The sequence below is a fragment of the Talpa europaea genome (assembly GCF_964194135.1).
Source record: "Talpa europaea genome assembly, chromosome: 11".
NCBI lineage: Eukaryota > Metazoa > Chordata > Mammalia > Eulipotyphla > Talpidae > Talpa > Talpa europaea.
Genome location: NC_140078.1, coordinates 68,164,435 through 68,183,838, shown reverse-complemented (window position 1 = coordinate 68,183,838; position 19,404 = coordinate 68,164,435). Strand labels below are relative to the sequence as shown.

General features: G+C 42.6%; 1 protein-coding gene across 1 annotated transcript in view; it reads right to left on the bottom strand.

The window, feature by feature from the left end:
• Positions 1–17,254: 17,254 nt before the first annotated feature.
• The window catches only part of DCP1A (decapping mRNA 1A), a gene marked incomplete at its 3' end in the record, with an annotated part of 43,415 nt that continues 41,265 nt past the window's right edge, over positions 17,255–19,404 (bottom strand). Inside the window, exons 8-10 of the mRNA XM_084248168.1 lie at positions 18,570–18,635; positions 17,646–17,864; positions 17,255–17,338 (exon numbers count right to left, since the gene is read on the bottom strand). Of these exons, the coding sequence (XP_084104294.1) occupies positions 17,255–17,338; positions 17,646–17,864; positions 18,570–18,635 (369 nt within the window). The remainder of the gene's footprint in view (positions 17,339–17,645; positions 17,865–18,569; positions 18,636–19,404) is intronic.

Sequence of the window (19,404 nt, the reverse complement as noted above, 5' to 3'; positions counted from 1 at the left end):
CTTCTCACTCCCCGCACCTCTGGCCTGTAGCCCATACAAGGCACCTCTGGCCTTGTATGCATAAATAAAAATAAAAAATAATAATAATAAAGAAAAAACATGTTCATTTAAAAAAGTTGGAATGTACAGAAAATTTAAAAGCAAAAAAATTATGTGTAATCCCATCCCAGGAAGACAACTATTAAATTCATTTCACTCTTTCCCTGCCACCAAGGTCTCACTCAGAAACTCTGGTGATTTGGCTCCACCCAAAATCCCTCCACCAAGGCTGAGCAAGAAATGGCTGCTCGAGGTATACTGACAATGACAATGTTCTACAACAGGTGCCGAAGACCGCCGTCACCCACGAGGTCCTAGCCCATGGAATTCCCGAAACCCCAAAGCCTTAGACAAAGCCCATCTTTGGTGCTTGCATCCTACAGTGATGAAGGTTGGTGGAGACCCATTGTGCTGAACACCAAACTAAACCAATGAAAAACAAGAAACTTAGGGAATGGCAGGCTCTACAAAATGGATAGAGGAGAAACCCTGTAAATGTTTGGTTGTAGTTATGGTGAAGTGGAAAATGTCAGGCTGACCTGTTGATTAGCTGAAGTTGGGACGTAGCCTGTAGACTGAACGTCTACAACTGATAGAGGCTCTCAAGGCCACATGCCTCATTCATGTATCCTGGGTGATTGTACCCCTTGCTTTAGGCAATAAATACTCTGTCACCTAAATGCTCCAGGCTCAGACTTTGGAGAATGATCTGTTCTGGTCTTGCTGGCATAAATAAAGAGCTTCCCTCCTCCTCTCTGACTGCTACCGGTTACCTGACAAATCCCACCTTAACAGTGGGATAGTTAAGGACCATGGCAAAGAGTCTCAGCCCAAGGATGTTATCCAGGAATATTTCCAATGCAAGAAGTGAGCAAATAAAATATTTGGCTCTTGTTCCTCAAAAATAGAAAGAAAGGAATTTGTTTGTTTGACAAATAACTGACTTATAATTGTTATGAAGACAATAGGGTCAAGGGCCAGACACTGGAGATGGGGAAGAACGGCAGTAGGGGTATCTGTCAACCCGAGGTGGTCAGGCAAGATGGAAAACAGGTAAAATATCGCACAATTGTTTGCTTTTGGAGGTATAGAGCTATGTCAGTCTCATTGTTAACCAACCCCTGATGACGGGTGTTGACTTCTTTTCCACTTCTCGCCCTTATATATTACCCTGCAGTGAACGTTTTGGTATCTAAATGCTTGTCCTCCTGGCAGATTATATCCCAAACCCGAGTTTTAAATGGGAAACTACTGGGTCATAGGGTGGCAATCTTCTAAAACTCTTGATACATATTTGGCAAAGAGCGCTCCAGAATGTCTGGTTCTGTGACTCACTTTTGCCTCTAGCTGGAGCTGTCCCAGCGTGTGCTCAGAGAGGAAGTGGAGGGAGGGAATCTAAGACGTGTGGGGCCTTTGAGGGACCCCTGCCCTTTTCTGGGGCCCAATTTCCTCAATCTGTAAAATGGGCTCGTTCTTGACACACAGAGACCTAAATTCCTCCTATATACCAGGCCCTGTGTGCTGGGTCAGAGCTTATCGCAGACAGCAAATGCAACTGGGTTTAGCAGGGCTGGGAGGCTACTGCTGCTTTCAAAGCCTCCAAATTCTTCCTGACAGTGGTCTGTAGGCCCTGGGAGCCAGTAAGCAAGGAAGACCAATGGGGAAATTCTGAGATGAGTTTAAAGGTGGTTTATTCCAGGACACCTGCAAACTCTGGGCTCTGGGCATTGGATGAGAGCCCCACAAGAGGGAGGTGAGGGTGAGCAAAGGGAATATGGAGATAACTCACTCCTCTGGCTACATCTCACCCAGGTCAGCATAACTCTCTCTCCAGCCTCCTTTCCATTTATTGCTTTTTTTTTTTTTAAATGACAGCTTTATTTCATAATTAACACCATGAAATTCACTCTTTTATTTATTTGTTTGTTTGTTTGTTTGTTTATTTATTAAGATTTATTTATGTATTTATACAAGCACTGGGTACAGTCAGAAGCGCAGGAGGGTGAGAGAATTCACCAGAGCCAGAGCGGGGAGCAGAGCAGGCTGAAGGACCGAGGTACACTGCTGAGGGGATTTGCAGGCGGCAGGAGAGGTCTGCGCGCCATGTGGGACCCTCCTCTGGTGGCCGGGGAGCAGCCGGGGATTGAACTGGCGCCATGGAAGCTGCGGGCCGCTTCACAAACTAGCGCTCAACCGCTGCACCACCAGGAGGACCTTTTATTTTTTTATATTAAAAAATGCCCTTTTGGGCCCTCCCTGGTGGTGCAAGGGGTTAAGTGTCAGCACTATCAAGCTATTGGCAGTCACTGCAGAATGAGTTCTGTCCTCCCGCTAGGGAGGTGATCCACAGCAGACCTCTCCTATTTTGCCCGCTGTTCCCCTCAGCAGTGTATTTCAGTAGATCCACCTGTTCTGCTCCCCACTCTGTCTCTGGTGAATCCTCTCACCCCCCGCACCTCTGGCCTGTACCTATTTATTTATTTATGCACAAATAAATAAAAATAAATTTTAAAAAAACTTTCCTTTTTTTAATTTCATTTTCCCCTAGTTTTTCTCCCTCTCCCACCCTCTCTTATATCCTTTCTTTCACCACTTTTCTCTAAACCACAGAAATTTCACTGTTTATTAATATCTGCTAGCTTTTATAAGTATTTTGCTTTGGGGAATTTTCTGCTATGTAAACATCCAATGTTTGTCTTTGTCATTGGGACTTTCTTTACTACACAGAATTCACTTGAAGTCCTTTTGTTTTGCTGTAAGTGGCAACATTTCACTTTTCCTCATGGCTGAGGAGTATTCCATTGTGTGGCTATATCACAGCTTCATTCAGTCCTCTAACAGTGGGCACTTTGATTATTTCTATGTGCTGTTGTAAGTAATGTTGCAATAAACACTGTAAATTTATGAAATTTTGAAATGATGCTTTTCTGTTATTCAGATAGATGCCCGAGTGGAATCGCTGTGTCATTTTCATTTTTAGTTTTTTAAGGTAAATCCAGATCTTTTCTCAAAATGGCTTCACTAGATTGCTTTCCCACCAATATAGTGTAATGGGTTCTTCTTTCTCTGCATCCTCTCTAGCACTTGTATTTGGGGGTCTTCTTAATATGTGCCATTCTCACAGGTGTGAGATGGTATCATATTATGGTGTTGCTCTGTATCTCACTTATTAAAAGCAATGATGAACATTTTTCCGGTGTCTATAGATCTTTGGGATATCCTATTTGGTGAATTGTCTGTTCAGATCTGCTGCCCTTTTATTAATTCAGTTGTTTGTTTTCTTATTAAATTGAATGAGTTTTTGGTATATCCTGAATATTAACCCCACTGTTGGTAATGTAATGTGTGAATATTTTCTCCTATTCAGTAGAAAATGGGTCTAATCTACTTACATTTTCTTTGACTGTGTAAAAGCTTTTTAATTTGAGGTAATCCCAATAGTTTATTTTTGATTTTATTTCCCTTGCAACAGGAGTTGAGCTCCAAAAACATCTTTATCATCACTCTCATGAAATGTATCTCCAATGTTTTCTTCTATATATTTGATTGCTGTAGATCTTACACCTAAGTCTTTAATCCATTTAGAATTTATTTTTTGTGCATGCAGTTAGAGAGTGATTCAATTTCACTCTTTTACATATGGCTGCCCAGTTTCCCCAGTACCATTTGTGAGAGAGACTCTCCTTTCACAATTATATTACTGTGGTTCCTTTATCACAAATTAAACATTGATATATACATGGACTTATTTTGGGGCTTTAGATTCTATTCCATTGATCGATGTGTCTTTTTATTCCAATAACATATTGCTTTAATTACTGCTGCTTTATAGTATAGTTTTACATGGTACCTCCATTTCTTTGTCCTTTTGCTTTGTATAGTTTGCTTATGCCTTGTATTATTCCATATAGATTTAATCTTGTTGTTGTTCAATTACATTGAAGAATATTGTTATTTTATTTTTTAAAGACTTATTTATTTATGCATACAAGAACTCGGGTACAGGCCAGAGGTGTGGGGGGTGAGAGGATTCACCAGAGACAGATTGGGGAACAGAACAGGCAGAATGACTGAAATACACTGCTAAGGGGAGCAGCAGGCAAGTCAGAAGAGGTCTGTTGTGCCATGTGGGTAGCTCCCTGGCTGGAGATTAAACTCGTGCTCCAGTGGCTGCAGATAGTTTGATAGGATGCATCTTAACCCCTGGCGCCACCAGGGAGGCACTTGTTGTTATTTTAATGGGGAGATTTCACTAAATTTATTTGTCATTTTTGGTAGTCATTTTTTTATATTGATTCTCCCTGTCCATGAGCATGGGATGTTTTTCCATCTCCTTATGTTATGATCAGTCTATATCCTTTAATAACATATTGTCATTTTTTTATTATATAAATCCTTCACCTCCTTAGTTAGGTAAATTAACTAGATATTTGATTTGTTTTGAAATTATTGTGATTGGAATTATTTTCTTAACTTCTTTTTCTTCTTGTTCATTGTATATAAAAATGGAACAGATTTTTGTATGTTGATATTATAACCTGTCACTTTGCTATATTCACTTATTATTTGTAATAACTTTAGGGTTTTCTACATTTCTAGTGTTTTCTAGTATCATATCATCTGTGTATAATGATAGTTCCATTTCTTTTCTAACCTGGATTCTTTCTCTTTTCTGTTGTTGTCTGATTGCTCTAGCTAAAACCTCTAATACTAAAATAAACAAGTGGGCGTTCTTGTCTCGTTCTTGATCGTAAAGGGAAGCTTTCTGTTTCTTACCATTGAGTATCATATAACCTGCAGGTTTGTGATAGATGGCCTTAATTGTGGTGAGGTAGGTTCCTTGTAATCTCATATTTAAGGTTTTTATCATAAGCAAGTGCTGAATCTTATCAAATGTTTTCTCTGCATCTATTGATATTGTCATACTATTTTAAATCTTTTTGTTGATTTTACTGTATATTGATTGATTTATGTATATTAAAGTATTCTTGCATCCCTGGGATAAATCCCACTTGACCCACATGGGTAATGCTCAAGTAACATTGTAATGTATGTTGAATTCAATTTGCTCGTATTTTCTTGAGAATTTTGCATCAGTATTCATCAGAGATATTGATCTGAAGTTTTCTTGTGCTATCTTTTTTTTTAAGATTTATTTTATTTATTTATGCATACAAGAGCTGGGGTGTAGGCCAGAGATGTGGGGGAGGGGTGAGAGGATCACCAGAGACACAGTGGGAAACAGAACAGGTGGATCTACTGAAATACACTGCTGAGGGGAGCAGCAGTGTATTTACACTCAGGTCTGCTGAGTCATATGGGTTAGCTCTCTGGCCTCCAGGGATAGAACTCCTGCTGCAATGGCTGCCAATAGCTTCATTGTACTGAGACTTAACCCCTTTCGTCACCAGGGAGGCCTCCCACTTGTGCTATGGGTTTTGGTATTAGGGTGATGTTGGCATCAGAAAATGTATTTGGGAACATGGCCTCTTCTTGAGTTTTTAGAAATATTTTGAGCAAGATGGGTGTAAGTTTTTCTTTCAAGCTTTGATGGAATTTGCTTGTAAAGCCATCTGAAATGCCCACTTTTAAAGTGTACAATTCAGTGGCTATTGGTATATTCATAGGATTGTGCAACCATTATCATTATTTAATTTTAGAACATTTTATGACCCTGAAAAGAAACCTGTACTCATTAGCAGATCAACCCAGGTCACCTCTAATCTGCTCTCTGTCTCTATGGATTTAGGTATTCTGGACATTTTAGCAGAATGGACTCATATAGCATTAGTCTTTGTGACTCTCTTCTTTAACTCAGCATAAAGTTTCAAGGCTTTTCCATATTGTAGTATGTATTGGTACATTATTCCTTTTAATTGATGAATAATTTTCCATTGTATGACTATGCCACATTTTGTTAATCCATTCATCAACTGCTGGACATTTGGATTGTTTTCACTTTTTTGCTACTATGAATAATGCTGCTTTGAATGAACATGTAACACTTTTTGTTTTACTTTTTGTTTTCATTTCTTTATGGTAGAATTATTGGGTCATATGTCAATTCTTCACTCAGCTTTTTGCAGAACCAGCAAACAGTTTTCCAAAGTTGCTGCACCAGTTTCAGTTTCTTTTTTCTTTTTTTTTTTTTAAAGATTGATTTATTTATTTACACAAGCACTGGGTACAGTCAGAAGCGCGGGAGGGCGAGAGAATTCACCAGAGCCAGAGCGGGGAGCAGAGCAGGCAGAAGGACCGAAGTACACTGCTGAGGGGAGCAGCGGGCGGCAGGAGAAGTCTGCGCGCCATGTGGGACCCTCCTCCGGTGGCCGGGGAGCAGCCGGGGCTCGAACTGGCACCTCAGAGGCTGCGGGCAGCTTCGCAACCCAGCGCTCAACCGCTGCGCCACCGGGGAGGCCCACCAGTTTCAGTTTCACCAGCAATTGATGAAGGTTCCAATTCCTCCACATCTGTTCAACATATATTATCATTTGTGGTGTAAAGTGGTATCTCACGGTGGTTTTGTCATTTATTTCTTTAAAAAAATATTATATAAGTAAGAGTATTAAAATACTATATAAGTAGCATATAAAATAATGTATAAGTAACTATATAAATATATACAATTAATACTATATAAGTAATGCATGTTCATAGAAATTTTGGAAATTTATTTATTTTTTTAAAGATTTATTTATTTATGCATATAAGAACTGGGGTACAGGCCAGAAGTGTGGGGGATGAGAGGATTCACCAGAGACAGAGTGGGGAACAGAATAGGCAGATCCACTGAAATACACTGCTGAGGGGAACAGTGGGCAAGACAGGAAAGGTCTGCTGGGCCATGTGGGTCACCTCCCTGGGCGGGAATCCAACTTGTGCTACCGAGGCTGTGGATAGCTTCATAGTGCTGTGTCTTAACCTTTTTAGGGAGGACCCCAAAATTTTAGAAATTTAACCCCAAATACTTTGATGGTCCATTTTATATGTCAACTGGGTGAGGCTATTATCCCAGTTATTTAATCAAACATTTACCTAAGTGTTGCTGTGAAGGGATCTTGCAGATGTGATAAGTCTGTAGTCAGTTGATTTTAAGTGACCTGATTCAGTTGGTTGAAAGGCTAAAGAGAAGAGTATCCGCCCTGGGGCAGCAGCCCTGCCCGTGCAGAGTTCAGCCGGCCCTTCCTGAGGCTTGCCCTGCTGTTTTCCGACTTGCCAAGTCATCTCCCACAAAGATGCAAGTCAGTTTCTTGTATCACTCCATAAAGATCTCCTAGGGTTCTAAAAGGTCAAGAAAAAGATAAAACTTGCAAACCAACCACAGGTCTGGGCATACACAAGGGGTGTGGAGGGAGAGGGGTCAGAACAGGGAGGGATGAGCACAAGGGACAAAGGCGATGGTCACAGAGGCTGCGGGAGTGGGCGGCCCACGGGAACTGCACCTGAGGGACAAGCAAACATTGTCCAGAATGAACAACGATGTAAGAAAATAAATGTAATTTAAAAAAAAAAAATCTCCAAGATCTCCACAAGAGGGAAGAAGATGTCTTAGGGTTCTGCTACTTTGGTTGGATCTGCATCCCCGTAATCCCATCATCTAGAGATCACCATGAACGTTTTGGTTATTTCTTTCCAGTCTCCCCAGCCCCCAACCTCTCTACCCATGAATATAAATATTTAAAATGCACTGGTGACCTCTCTGCATGTCTTTTACATCTTTGTGCATCTTAAACCTTTTCCCATGGGTTTGAGTGCTTTCCTATTTTAGGATTATCTCTGGTGCAGGGAAGTTCAAACCCTATGACCCTTTGACGGGACATTTGCATTGCTTCTGTATTATACAATACTTGGGCTTTCATGCCAGTCTTGTGCTTTTCATTCCTGTGCTGCCAGGAGTGTGGACTGTTTTCTGGTTGCCCTGGCAGACAGGACCCTACGTTTTCTTGGTCAGTCCCAGGACCCAACTGTGTCACCCTGGAAGCCTGGGACTGCAGAGACTTGGCACTCCTGAACGGTGAGCAGCGGTATGGAGCCCAGCCAAGCCGCCAGGCTTGCTTTTCCTTGTGCATAAAGAAAAGGTGCCTAGTCATTGCAACTTGCAATTTGAGTAGTGGAGCCAGGGCACCTCCCTGGGCGGGGAGCAGGGAGCCGCCTCAACAGCCTCCATCAGTTCCTTCCCAGGGCTCTGTGCCTGGTGGGGCTGTGCTGTTGACAGTCTGGGCACTTTTGGGGCAGGTGTGCCTGCCCTGCAACCTGCAGGACTGAGTGGGGAGATGCCTATACCTTCACCCCCCTTTTCTGGTAGCTACTGGGTTTCCATGAACAAGCAGGGGGAGTAGAGATGTCTATTTTGTTCCTGTGGATATTAGAGATGGAAGTTTTTGTGGGGAGATTAAGCGGATTTTCTCCTGGGTGGTGTTTGAATAGCTGAAGTGAATGCTTAGGGTAAGACTATAGCACTCTGTGGGAAGTCCTGCAGAGGGGTTGTTTCACTGCTCTGAGCCACAGTTCCTCCTGGGAAAGAGGAAGCCATTAATAGCGCCTGCCTCAGATTGTTGAGTTGTTGGGAAGATTATTGGAGATACTAACTAAGGTCCTTAGCCCAGGTTAGTTACCCTGCCAACAAGATGGCCTTTACTATCTCTTCCCACCCCACCCCCAGAATTAGCAGAGGCATCCAGAAAGTCTCAAGAAAAATATTTGCTTTGCGCTACTGTGGAAAACAGGAAAGTGCTGCAGCTGGTGGTCGCCAGGTCAGGACAGGGGGTCATCATCAATCAGCTCATTCAATTATCTCTGTGCGTGTACCGGGTCCTGCACTGGGTACTCAGGGAAGGAAGAGCACCTCACTTCTGTTCTTGGCTCCAGGGAAGTCACAGGTCAGCAGGGACTGTGTGTACACCTTGCAGTGCCCTGTGATTTGTTTTTTTTTTTTTAAAGATATATTTATTTTTATACAAGAGCTGGGGTACAGGCCAGAGGGGTAGGAGGGTGAGAGGATTCACCAGAGACAGAATGGGGAGCAGAACAGGCAGATGACCAAAATACACTGCTGAGGGGAGCAGCGGGTGTGACAGGAGAGGTCTGCCACACCATGTGGGAATCTCCCTGGCCAGCTGGGAATCGAACCTGTACTGCAGAGGCTGTGGACAGCTTCACACAGCAGTGTGCTCACCCGCTGCACCACCAGGAAGGCCCTGCCCTGTGATCTTTGTAAAGAATTTCCTGCCAAGACTGCAAGCAGGGAAGGCTCCAAGGAAGAGGTGGCCACGAGCAGCAAGATTTGAAATAAAAATATCCCCTGCCACAAAACTGCACCTGGGTCAATCTGGCGTGGGTGACTGGAGTTGAGGTCATAAACCCATTTCAAATTTAAAAACACTGAACTGGAAAGCAGCAATGACCATGGAGGGGAATGTGGGCTGGGACTATACCTGCCTGCTGCACGTGGCCTTGGTTCCCCTCCTTAGTCAGTGTCCCAGCAGGATGCTCCTGAACCAACCTTGCCCTCCTCCTGCCTAGGGCTGTGAAAGCCCTGAGAGTCACATCTGTGGGGGTGATCGGGAATAATCACACTCTCCAGGCAGTCCCTGAATTGCCCAAGACCTGTCAGGGGGGCAATGCCCTGCCATGTTAAGATGTTCTTTAAAATTCTCTAGGGACCTAGAGGCTTTCTCCATGTTCCACAAATCCAGAGTGGGTGGCAAGGACACAGGCAGTTCAGCTCTTGTCTCTGCTGCTCTCTTGATGATTGAACTTGGACTGATTGCCTTAGGCAAATTACTCAATCTCGGTCCTCTCATCTGAAAAATGAGGAAACGACCATAGTCTGCCAGGTGGTTGTGAGGGTGAAATTCACTCTGTTGAACAAATAGAGACATGTACCTCCACTATGCACAAAGGGGCTCAAGCAGTCAGAGCTTCGCACGAGCCACAGGCTGACAGGGAGAAGTGTGCACGAGCGTGTGTGTGTGTGGGGGGGCGGGGGGCACATGTGCACTGGAGGTGTCAAACACGGTGTGTCTGGGACAGAATAACTGATGCCCCCAGCCCCAAGGGCCAGACCAGGTCTAACAAATAGCTATGTGTGTCTCCCCGCCCTTTTCTCTGCCCCTCAGATACAGCCTGGGGAGGTAATGGGTGATCAAAAGGGCCGAGCCTCCAGCCATAGCACCAGCCCATCATTTAAGGACTCCAAAGTTCCTTGGGAGCACTAATTAATTAGTAACCTCAACGTCTTGGGCTGGAGTGCAAACAGCACTTCAGTCTTTTGGGCAAGAGCCCAGGTGAGTCACGATGAGGTGTGGGGGGGAGGGGAGAAGAGCGGGCAAGCAGATAATGGGGGTGTGGAGGGGGCTGCCTCCTGGGGTTGCTCCTGGCACAGGTCCCTTTGTGGGTGGGCACCAGTCTTTTGAGTGGGATGGGGGGAGATTTCAGAGAGAGAGAGACCGGAGATAGTCTATGGAGGCATTTGGGAATTTGAGTAGTCTTGCCCAAGTATCTGCATTTTTAGTATGAAATATTTCATTACAAATTATGGTTATATCTCCTTTATGTCACAACTAGGGTATTGTTTTAAAGTTCTGTGTGCAGGCATGTGTTACATTCTCTACAAATTCTAGCCCAGTTAAGGGGGAATTACAAAATATTTGTTTTAAAAGGGGCAAGGTGCAGATGGGGGAGGCTCTACACATTAAACGGAGGTTGTTTCCTGCAAACCATTGCTAACATTCCCTTTCTGACACACAGGGCCTGGAGGGGGCTGGTGGGGGGCGGGTCAGACAGAAGTGAGTGACTCTCAGGGCCAACAGGATGGGGAGAGATTGTTAGTAGCTCTACTCAGGGAGACTCCCTGGGAGGGGCAATTGCTGGGGGAAGGACACTGCAGAGATAGAAACAAAACATACTTATAGAGCTAAAATATCCAGGGGTCCAAGTTTCCCTTGCTTTAGAAACTAGGGACCCACTGCAACACAGAGAGATGCCACAAGAGAGCGGGTGGGGGTGTGTGAAGGTGTGGGTGGAGGAGGGTTTGATGAGGGTGACTTCTAGAGCTTTCCAGAGCTCAGGCAGACCCATCTTTCTCAAGTAACAGGAATAAAGTATGAAATAGCAGTTCCTGTGGATCGTGACTTCCTTCCGGGCTCCACTTTCTGGGGCTCTTTTCCAAATTATGGATTGACATAGGCTAACCACAGCCAGCGCCTCTGTCCCTCTACGACAGAAGACTCGTGCAGAGTGCAGGGGATTGTGTGACCCTTTCTAGAGGTAGTGCTGAGCCTCCAGCTCTCAGGGATGTGGAGAGGTTTAAAGGACAACTCACACGAAGCATACAGCACACAAGTGTCCCTTATGGTTACTTGTGGGGTTACACTTTGAATTTATTCAACTCATCTGAAAGGTTTGTCAAACAAACTGTCAGTTTGTGCTACCTCCTTGTAAGCCATTCTACCTTGTTGATACTCCTTCTAGTGATCTCCACTAGAAATTTAAACTGGTGGGCTCGATGAGACACGGTAAGGCTCACGTGGGGCTGGGAGCCTCCTCCTCTGGTGTGTATGGACAGCAATGGGTTCACCGTGGTCCATGTGGGTGAGGCGGCTATATTCTTGCCTTACCCTAACTCCTTTTAGCAAACACTACGAAGTTTAGAATCTTGATCTAAGGCCTTTAGAAATCTGTTAGGCTTCTTCATAATACAGAGTACATAGTAAACCCACACTGTCTGAAGGAAGGAAATGTTGAATGAACTTCAGGGTTTGATTTGGTGACTTTTTGCCACTCTCCCCTGCTGACTTCCAAGGACCTGTCTTCACCTAAAGGTGGTCTTTCCTCAAATGATAGGGCTGCCCGATTTCTAGCTTTTCCTCTGGTAGGAGAGATGGGCTGCTCTCTCAGATCAACTGTTTCTCAGTGGCCTCAACAATCATACCCACACACTCCTGGTTCAAAGATCAGGTATTTGGGCCTCCCCGGTGGCGCAGCGGTTGAGTGCTGGGTTGCGAAGCTGCCTGCGGCCTCTGCGGCGCCGGTTCGATCCCCGGCTGCTCCCCGGCCACCGGAGGAGGGTCCCACATGGCGTGCAGACCTCTCCTGCCTCCCGCTGCTCCCCTCAGCAGTGTACTTTGTCAGTCTGCCTGCTCTGCTCTCCCTTCTGGCTCTGGTGAATTCTCTCACCCTCCCGCGCTTCTGACTGTACCCAGTGCTTGTATAAATAAATAAATCTTAAAAACAAAACAAAAAAAACAAAAAAACAAAGATCAGGTATTTAACAACATCTAATCTATGAACCAGGATCCATAAACAGTGAGTGAAAATGTTATTAGAAACAACCAATGTACCTAAAAGCCCATCTTATGTGGGACACCCTGAACTTAGTTTTTCACAAAATTCCAGTGAACCTAGTTACCTGGTTGCCTAGGCCATGAGAGATAAAAAGAGCAGATGACTCCAGCTTTAATGGTGACAAGTGACCTAAGCAACCATAAAAAAGCAGTCTAGGATAATTTATCATGGAGGTACCAGTCAAGAGAGGAATTCTAGACCACCTCTCAGGTCTACCTGGCTTCAGGTTCTTGATGTGCTACCAGCTAACGAAGCTACCTTTGGCACATCCTCAATCACTCTCAGCTTCACTTCCTTGAGAAGTTATTGAGAAGATCAAGAAAACAACAGGACAGCAGATCTTAAAATCCTAAGTGTTGAACAAGCTCACAGCATTAATGATGGCTGGTATTTGTGTGTGTTAAAGTCCTAAGGCAAGTGTTAGCACACAGTCTGCTTTAAGAGAGCAGGTGGATATAGCAAGCATTTTAAGGGGAATCTCATTGGGAAATATACTAAAATTATAAGAGGGAGATACATGATTGACCCATTTTTTTCTTTAAGCTTTTCTCTAATTTTCCAGAGTGATCTTATTTTTATTTTCTTTCCTGTCATCCCAGATATTTGTCACATACTGACAAGAGAACTGAGTGAGAATTGAGTGAGTATGGGAAATGACATGGGCTGCAGAAACCTCTATAGATGTGTTTTTGGCTGACTGGGACTGTACCCTTCATCTGGGGAAAAGTTAGAGGAATAAATGCAATTCTTGAGCTGTCCACTCGCATGAAATGCCCAAGAATCTGTGTGGTCTGTGGTCCTGCCAGCCGGGAACAGCTTGGAAACACTGACAAGGAGCATGTTGGCTTTATTCTCTTACCTGCTGGTCCCCAGCCGCCTCCCTCTCCCTCCCAAGCACCTCACAGTTTGAGGCTCTGGCACACCGTAGCAACTCATTCAAAAGTTCCCATTCCTATAGATTAAATAAAAACTACTAAATATTTGTAGGTGCTAAAAGTTGGTTTTGAGCTTTTATTAAAAAAATATATTTGCAAACATATAAAATTTAGGATGAAAAATGCTCATCTGAAAACATGTAATAACTTAATATTTGCAAACATACACAGATGGTATAAAATTCATACCATTAAAAATGTTAATGATGCAGTATTGCGCTCATGGAACAAAAATCTTGCTGTAATTCCAGGGCTTCTCATCCCCACGTCTCTCAGGAAGCTGAGAGCCCAGGACACTGAAAGTCATGAGAGCCACATGGCTAAAGCAGTAATACAGAATAAAAACCATTTAGAACACATATCTTAAAAACACGTTTCTTAAGGAATCACACAGATAAAAGGGAAACACAATTTTGCATTTTCCCAAAGTGAACGATATTGCATCTTAGCATTTCGAATAAAGATGTTAAATACAAAACCAAGCGAAACATTGCACACGTCTCTCCTGCTGAATTTGCTGACAAACAGGCTCCTTGAGGGCCCGGCCGACTCAGGGAAATGTTCTCAAGCACAGCTTTTAAAAAGCGCAGAGTAAGTTGCTTTACTTGGTTCAGATCTTAAAATTTTAGACACCTGAAAACACAGGGCACTATTGGTTCCAGAAGGTACTTTGAATACAACAGAAGAAAACCAAAGATAGGTAAGAGAGAAATGTGCTCAGCAGCAAATGTGCAGCAAGAATGCAGGACACATGTCCCTGTGATTCCTTGTATTCACTCACATAGACTAGAGCCCACCGTGCCTGTGCCACCTCTCATTCCTCTGTGTTTCTATGTTTTGTCCAGAGTTACAGTATGATGGCTGATTTAGTTTTTTAAGCAGTTAGGCACCTTCCATTTCATGTTGCATTATTAGTAATACAATGGCAGTTATGGCCTCTACTACCAAAATGAGAAAACTTCAAACTACATTCTTTGGGGAGGAGAGTAATAAAGCTTCATGGTTTAAAAGTATTTACCTAGTAGAGGATTCGATGGTGTTTTATCATTTTTATAAAGAAACACAGGCAGAAAAGAACAAAAGCTTGACATGCAAAATCTGGTCAGACACATTCTAAACTAAGCCTGTGCGTCTTCTGGCAGAGAAGGACCAGGGTCAACGTGGCTTCATAATTAAACAATGCACTCTATGATGGCTACCCAAAAGTCCTTGAAGGTAAGCTGTGGACAGTCACATGCAGACAGCAAAAATGCTTCTCCTGACACTGACAGTCACTTGAAAAGTTAAGATTCAAAGTCACAACTTACACATCTCGGGAGATGCACAACGAGGAGGTACTTCTGCCTTAAAGGAACAGGCTGTTTGGGAGTTGCTGGAGTCCATTCAAAGACATTACATTAACTATAACAAAAGAACAGTGCCACCCACTTAGGGCTAAGGGTGGGCACAACAGACAGTGGTCTAAACGCAGGTCTCCTGGAGTTCTGTAAAACCCAGCAAAAAGCATCTCTATTTTGATGTCTATTCTGATTCAACTGAAGATTTTAAACTAAGGTTCCAGTTAAGACAGTGCAGCAATGTAAACACACAACTAAGCTAGCATGAGGTTCTGGGTAGAAGCCTGAACGAGAAATAAGGCAACTGAACTGTGACTTTCGGGTCAGGGTTATCTAACGACAACTATCAGGCTTGGTCTGACTTCTCTTGGGATTCATTCTGGCCTGAACTTCTTGGTACTAATGACTGTGACCTTCTGGCTTCTGAATTTTAAGTAAATGCTTTGAATATATAAATTTCAACATTGAGACAGGGTTATTTATCCTGTTCAAGTCTTCATGACTTGGGCACTTAAAAAAGTTTACTTTCCCACTAAAGAAAACTATCATAGATTCTCTTTACCAACTATCATTCATTCCTTGGAATAAAGGGTGAAAAAGAACAGATTTGATTACAGACCCTTTACAGGATATTCTCTCTTAACTCTCAATATTATACATACTCAAAAGCATCATTTCAATTCAAATGTCTATTATAACAAGAATTCTTTGATTCTTCCATTTACCAAAGCCCACTGAGACAACACTTGGGTGTGATCAGCCTACCAGTGCACCCGCTTTCTGAGATCAGTCAAGTGGCTCCTTGGGCACCCTCTCCTAGTGTCAGCAATGCTCTGTATCTCACCATAGCTTTCTCTTTCCTGGGTGATGCATGAGCAATTCATTTTTGGTTGCTGAATTTACACACTATCTTTGAAAACAACTATTCCTAATTCAGTATGAGAACTTGTAAGCTTCCCCGACTTCTGCATAAGTCACACAGAACAAGGTAGACAATAGAAGACATTATATCGAGAAGCAGAAAAATTGTCCAGGAAGCATGTTCAGAGTAACAAAGGCTAATCAAAGTATTCTTTATGCTAAAAAACTAAGACCAAACTAAAACAAGTATGAAATTCACAAGTATTTTCTAAAATTTCAGCTAGGGGAAAAAAAATTCTATAGACTTATGATTGAGTTACCATTAAAGCTTAAATGATTGTTCCCAAGGAACCATCACATCTGTCAGCATTATTCACAGCTAATCTTTATGCTAGCTGGTTGAGCCAATTGGGTTTTTACCCCATCATTAAATAGTGCTCAGAGAAGTAAGCAGTGCATCTTAATTGGTTAAATACTACAAAATGACCTGTATCATAGAAATGAAGACACTTTCATTCAAAGAATATCTTAAAATTACTATTGCTGAAATAAATCAAAATCTACATTAAAATATTACTAATCACCATAACATGCCATAAAAGAATAAATATAAATCATGGCAGATCAATAGCAGCATAACAAAGCATCTTTACATATTTTCACACTTTGGGCTGGGAAAGTACTCACAGCCTAGGAATAGATAGGTAAAGTTCTGAATTTCACACTCTGTTCTTAATTCAATATTCTACAATAAAGTAAGGGCAGTGTGAATAACAGCTCCCTTTCCTGCATAGCTTTAAAACTATTCTCAGTAGACTCAAGGAATGGAACCAGAATGGCTTTGTCAGATTGGTCCACTGGTCCTTTTGTCAAAGTGTTAAGGAAAACAATCAACAATGACTTCTGTGTTTAGACAGAAAAAGAAAATAAGGCTATGCTTCATCACACAATCTTAACATTTTCAAAACTACTGGAGAATTTAACTTCAGTGGAGATTTTTGATGGAATTCAGGCTTTATCAGCCCTGGCTTTTGCTTCAAAGGCTTGACATGCTTGCTCCCACACCAGCACAGGCCCAACAGGCCTGAATCAAACAGTATCACTATACTGGGAGCTTGCTGCATGCAGCACTTCAAGGGGACACTTAAAAACAAAACACAATGAAGAAAGTTCAGAACTTTTAAAGCCCAAGTGGGGCATTCATATAAAATACACTTTTCTTAAACCAATCAGACCTAATTAGCCAACTCAAATTTTGATCCTTAAAACTGGAAGCTCCTTTGCACAGAGCTGACTTTAGCTTTGTTCAGGACTGGACAATCATTCTAATGCTCAAGTTTCTAGGGGAAGGGATTGGGAAGGGGTACGGGACGGGTTGAATTCTGCTGTGAGGCTGGTGACTCCTCCCTAAGACCTTGAAAGTGAAAGCAAGCTGAACATCAGACTCCTTATTTCACATACTTGCTTACAGTTGATAAAACACCCACACAAATTAACACAATAGTTTTTTTTTTTTTTTTTGTTTTGTCAAAACAAAGGTCTGCTGGTGATGCTTCACAGTGAAACCTCCATTATCACTGAGAACGTCACTTGGAAAACATTCTTGAGTAATGAGTGTCTTTCTCATAGGCTCAATTTCAGGATTCTCAAAACTCAGTGTTCTGTTTAGAAGCTCCCATGGTGAGGCCTATTTGTTTCTGAGGTCGACATTCTGCCTTCAAATTCATTCTGCTCCAGTCATAGGTTGAGGGTTTTATCTTTGTTCTTGGTCAGAACCTCCAAGTAGACTTCATGAAGTGTACTGAGGAAGCCGGAATCATTCTGCAAGAGATGGTAATGTTATATTTTTCCTTACTGGAACTTATTTCCTTGACAAAAGCTTAGGGAAAAAGGTGTATAAATGATTTGTATAACTGAGGACCTAAAGAATACCACTGCCCAGAGACAACCATGACTAGTATTTTGAATTCACTGGGGTATTTTTCTACCAGGAGTGCATGCTTATGAAAAGAGAAACATTACACCCAGCTAGTTTTGAATTTACTTTATGAATTGATTTTCTAAGAACTTACATATTTTTTCTTAAATTATAGAATGAAAACTCAAGACTAAACTGATATCCACATACCTTTATTAGATGTATTAATGTATCCTGGAGCTGAGACTTGCTGAGAATGATAGAAGGCATTCTTTGATTTTCTGCTGTTCCAACAGTTAGAGGAGAAGGGGAGCTTGCTTTCCTCTCAAGGTCTGTGGACCTTGTAACTGTCTGCTGGAAAACACTTGGGGACAGCAGGACTGAAGATACTGCTGTGGTTGTTGCAGTAGCCAGTGGGGGGCCTGCGACCTGCAAGGGAACAATTGTCACTTGCACCAAAGTGCTGGAGCCAGGCCCAGAGCAAGGGACATGGTGAAGGAAACTCTATGGGGACTATACCTGAGGGGGTGGAGGGAAGCAAATATTGTTTAAAAATGAACAATGATGTAAAAAAAAAAAACAAAAAAAAACCCGACCAGTCAGAGGCTGGCTTTATTTTAAGTTCTGAGACTTGAGGAGAGGAGCAAAGGCTCAGAGGCAAATGGAAACGTTAAAACTAGGTAAGTGTAATATCATGGTGGTAGATAATGAAGGTTGGGGGCAACTTTTTAAAAATGAGGCAGGGGAGCACCAGCAAAAAAAGAATAAGCAGACTGGGGGTCTCTGTACATAGAGCAATGGAAAGCCAGTGCAAGTCTCATAGCGTGAGTGACTGTTTACCGGGACATCACAGTTCTTTCAGGGTAGAAGCTACCCTGAAAGTGAGTGCCCACCCATGGCCTACTCTACACTCACACACACAGTCAGAAAAGACACCTTCACAGAGAGATGAAGCAAGGCCTGCAGAGGCTACAGAACTGAACTCTATCTGGGGCAGCAGAGGGAGTCTGGCTGAAGAGACTCTAAGATGTGTCTAGGCTTGAAAGCTAACAATTTTCATCAAGTGACAGTTTCGGTTCACATCCAGAAGAACTAAACACACATAATATGTTGTTCAGAAAAATGAGTCCTTACCGGGATGGCACTGGACAACACTTTAGGTTGGGCAAAGACTTCAGGATCCTGATTTTGCTGCATAGACTATAATGTAAACAACAACAAAAGAGTTCAATTTTAAGGCAGATTCCTAGTTAGTGGGGAAAAATCTAAGTTAGTAATAAGGAACAGTTCAGACATTAACTAGTTTCTAGATTCCTAAAGGGACAGACTGACAAGAACTTGTGATAATGCTTCCAACGACCAAGTGCAGGATGAGAGCTTTGAGCAGTGTCCACTTCAGCCCCCGTGAGAAAGGGCTAGGTGTGACGTCTTTAAGGTGACCCTAAGGAAAAAGTTGAAACCTGTATCCCTCAGAACAGTCCCAAACTATTTTTGCTATTGAGTCTGTAAATACGCAAGACCCTGATAGTTTTGATACCTCTTGATAAAGACAATTTAACAGGTAGCACATGCTAATTTTTGTCCCCACTCATTAGGAGATAACGCTTTATTGTAGAGCAAATACGTTATAACTCAATGAAGTCGCAGGGTGCTATCCCATAGGTGAGAACCTGAGGGGGCAGTGCTCAAGATTGCTGGGTGTATTTCCAGAGCAAACAGCAGCAGTGGTGACAGGTGCTTTTCAGGGGCATGCTACTGTCTGTTACACTAAACTCTCTCCTCCTCCTACTGCTGGAACCTTAACAGAAATGGCCCAAAACAACAATTTAATGAACCAAGATACTAAATTGCTTCTTTTTTTATACAAGATTTCAAGGGAATGGGACAAAATATCCTACTGACTAAAAAAAATATATTGTTACTATGGTGAACTCTATATACAATATTGTTTGGTAAAATGTCAAGACTG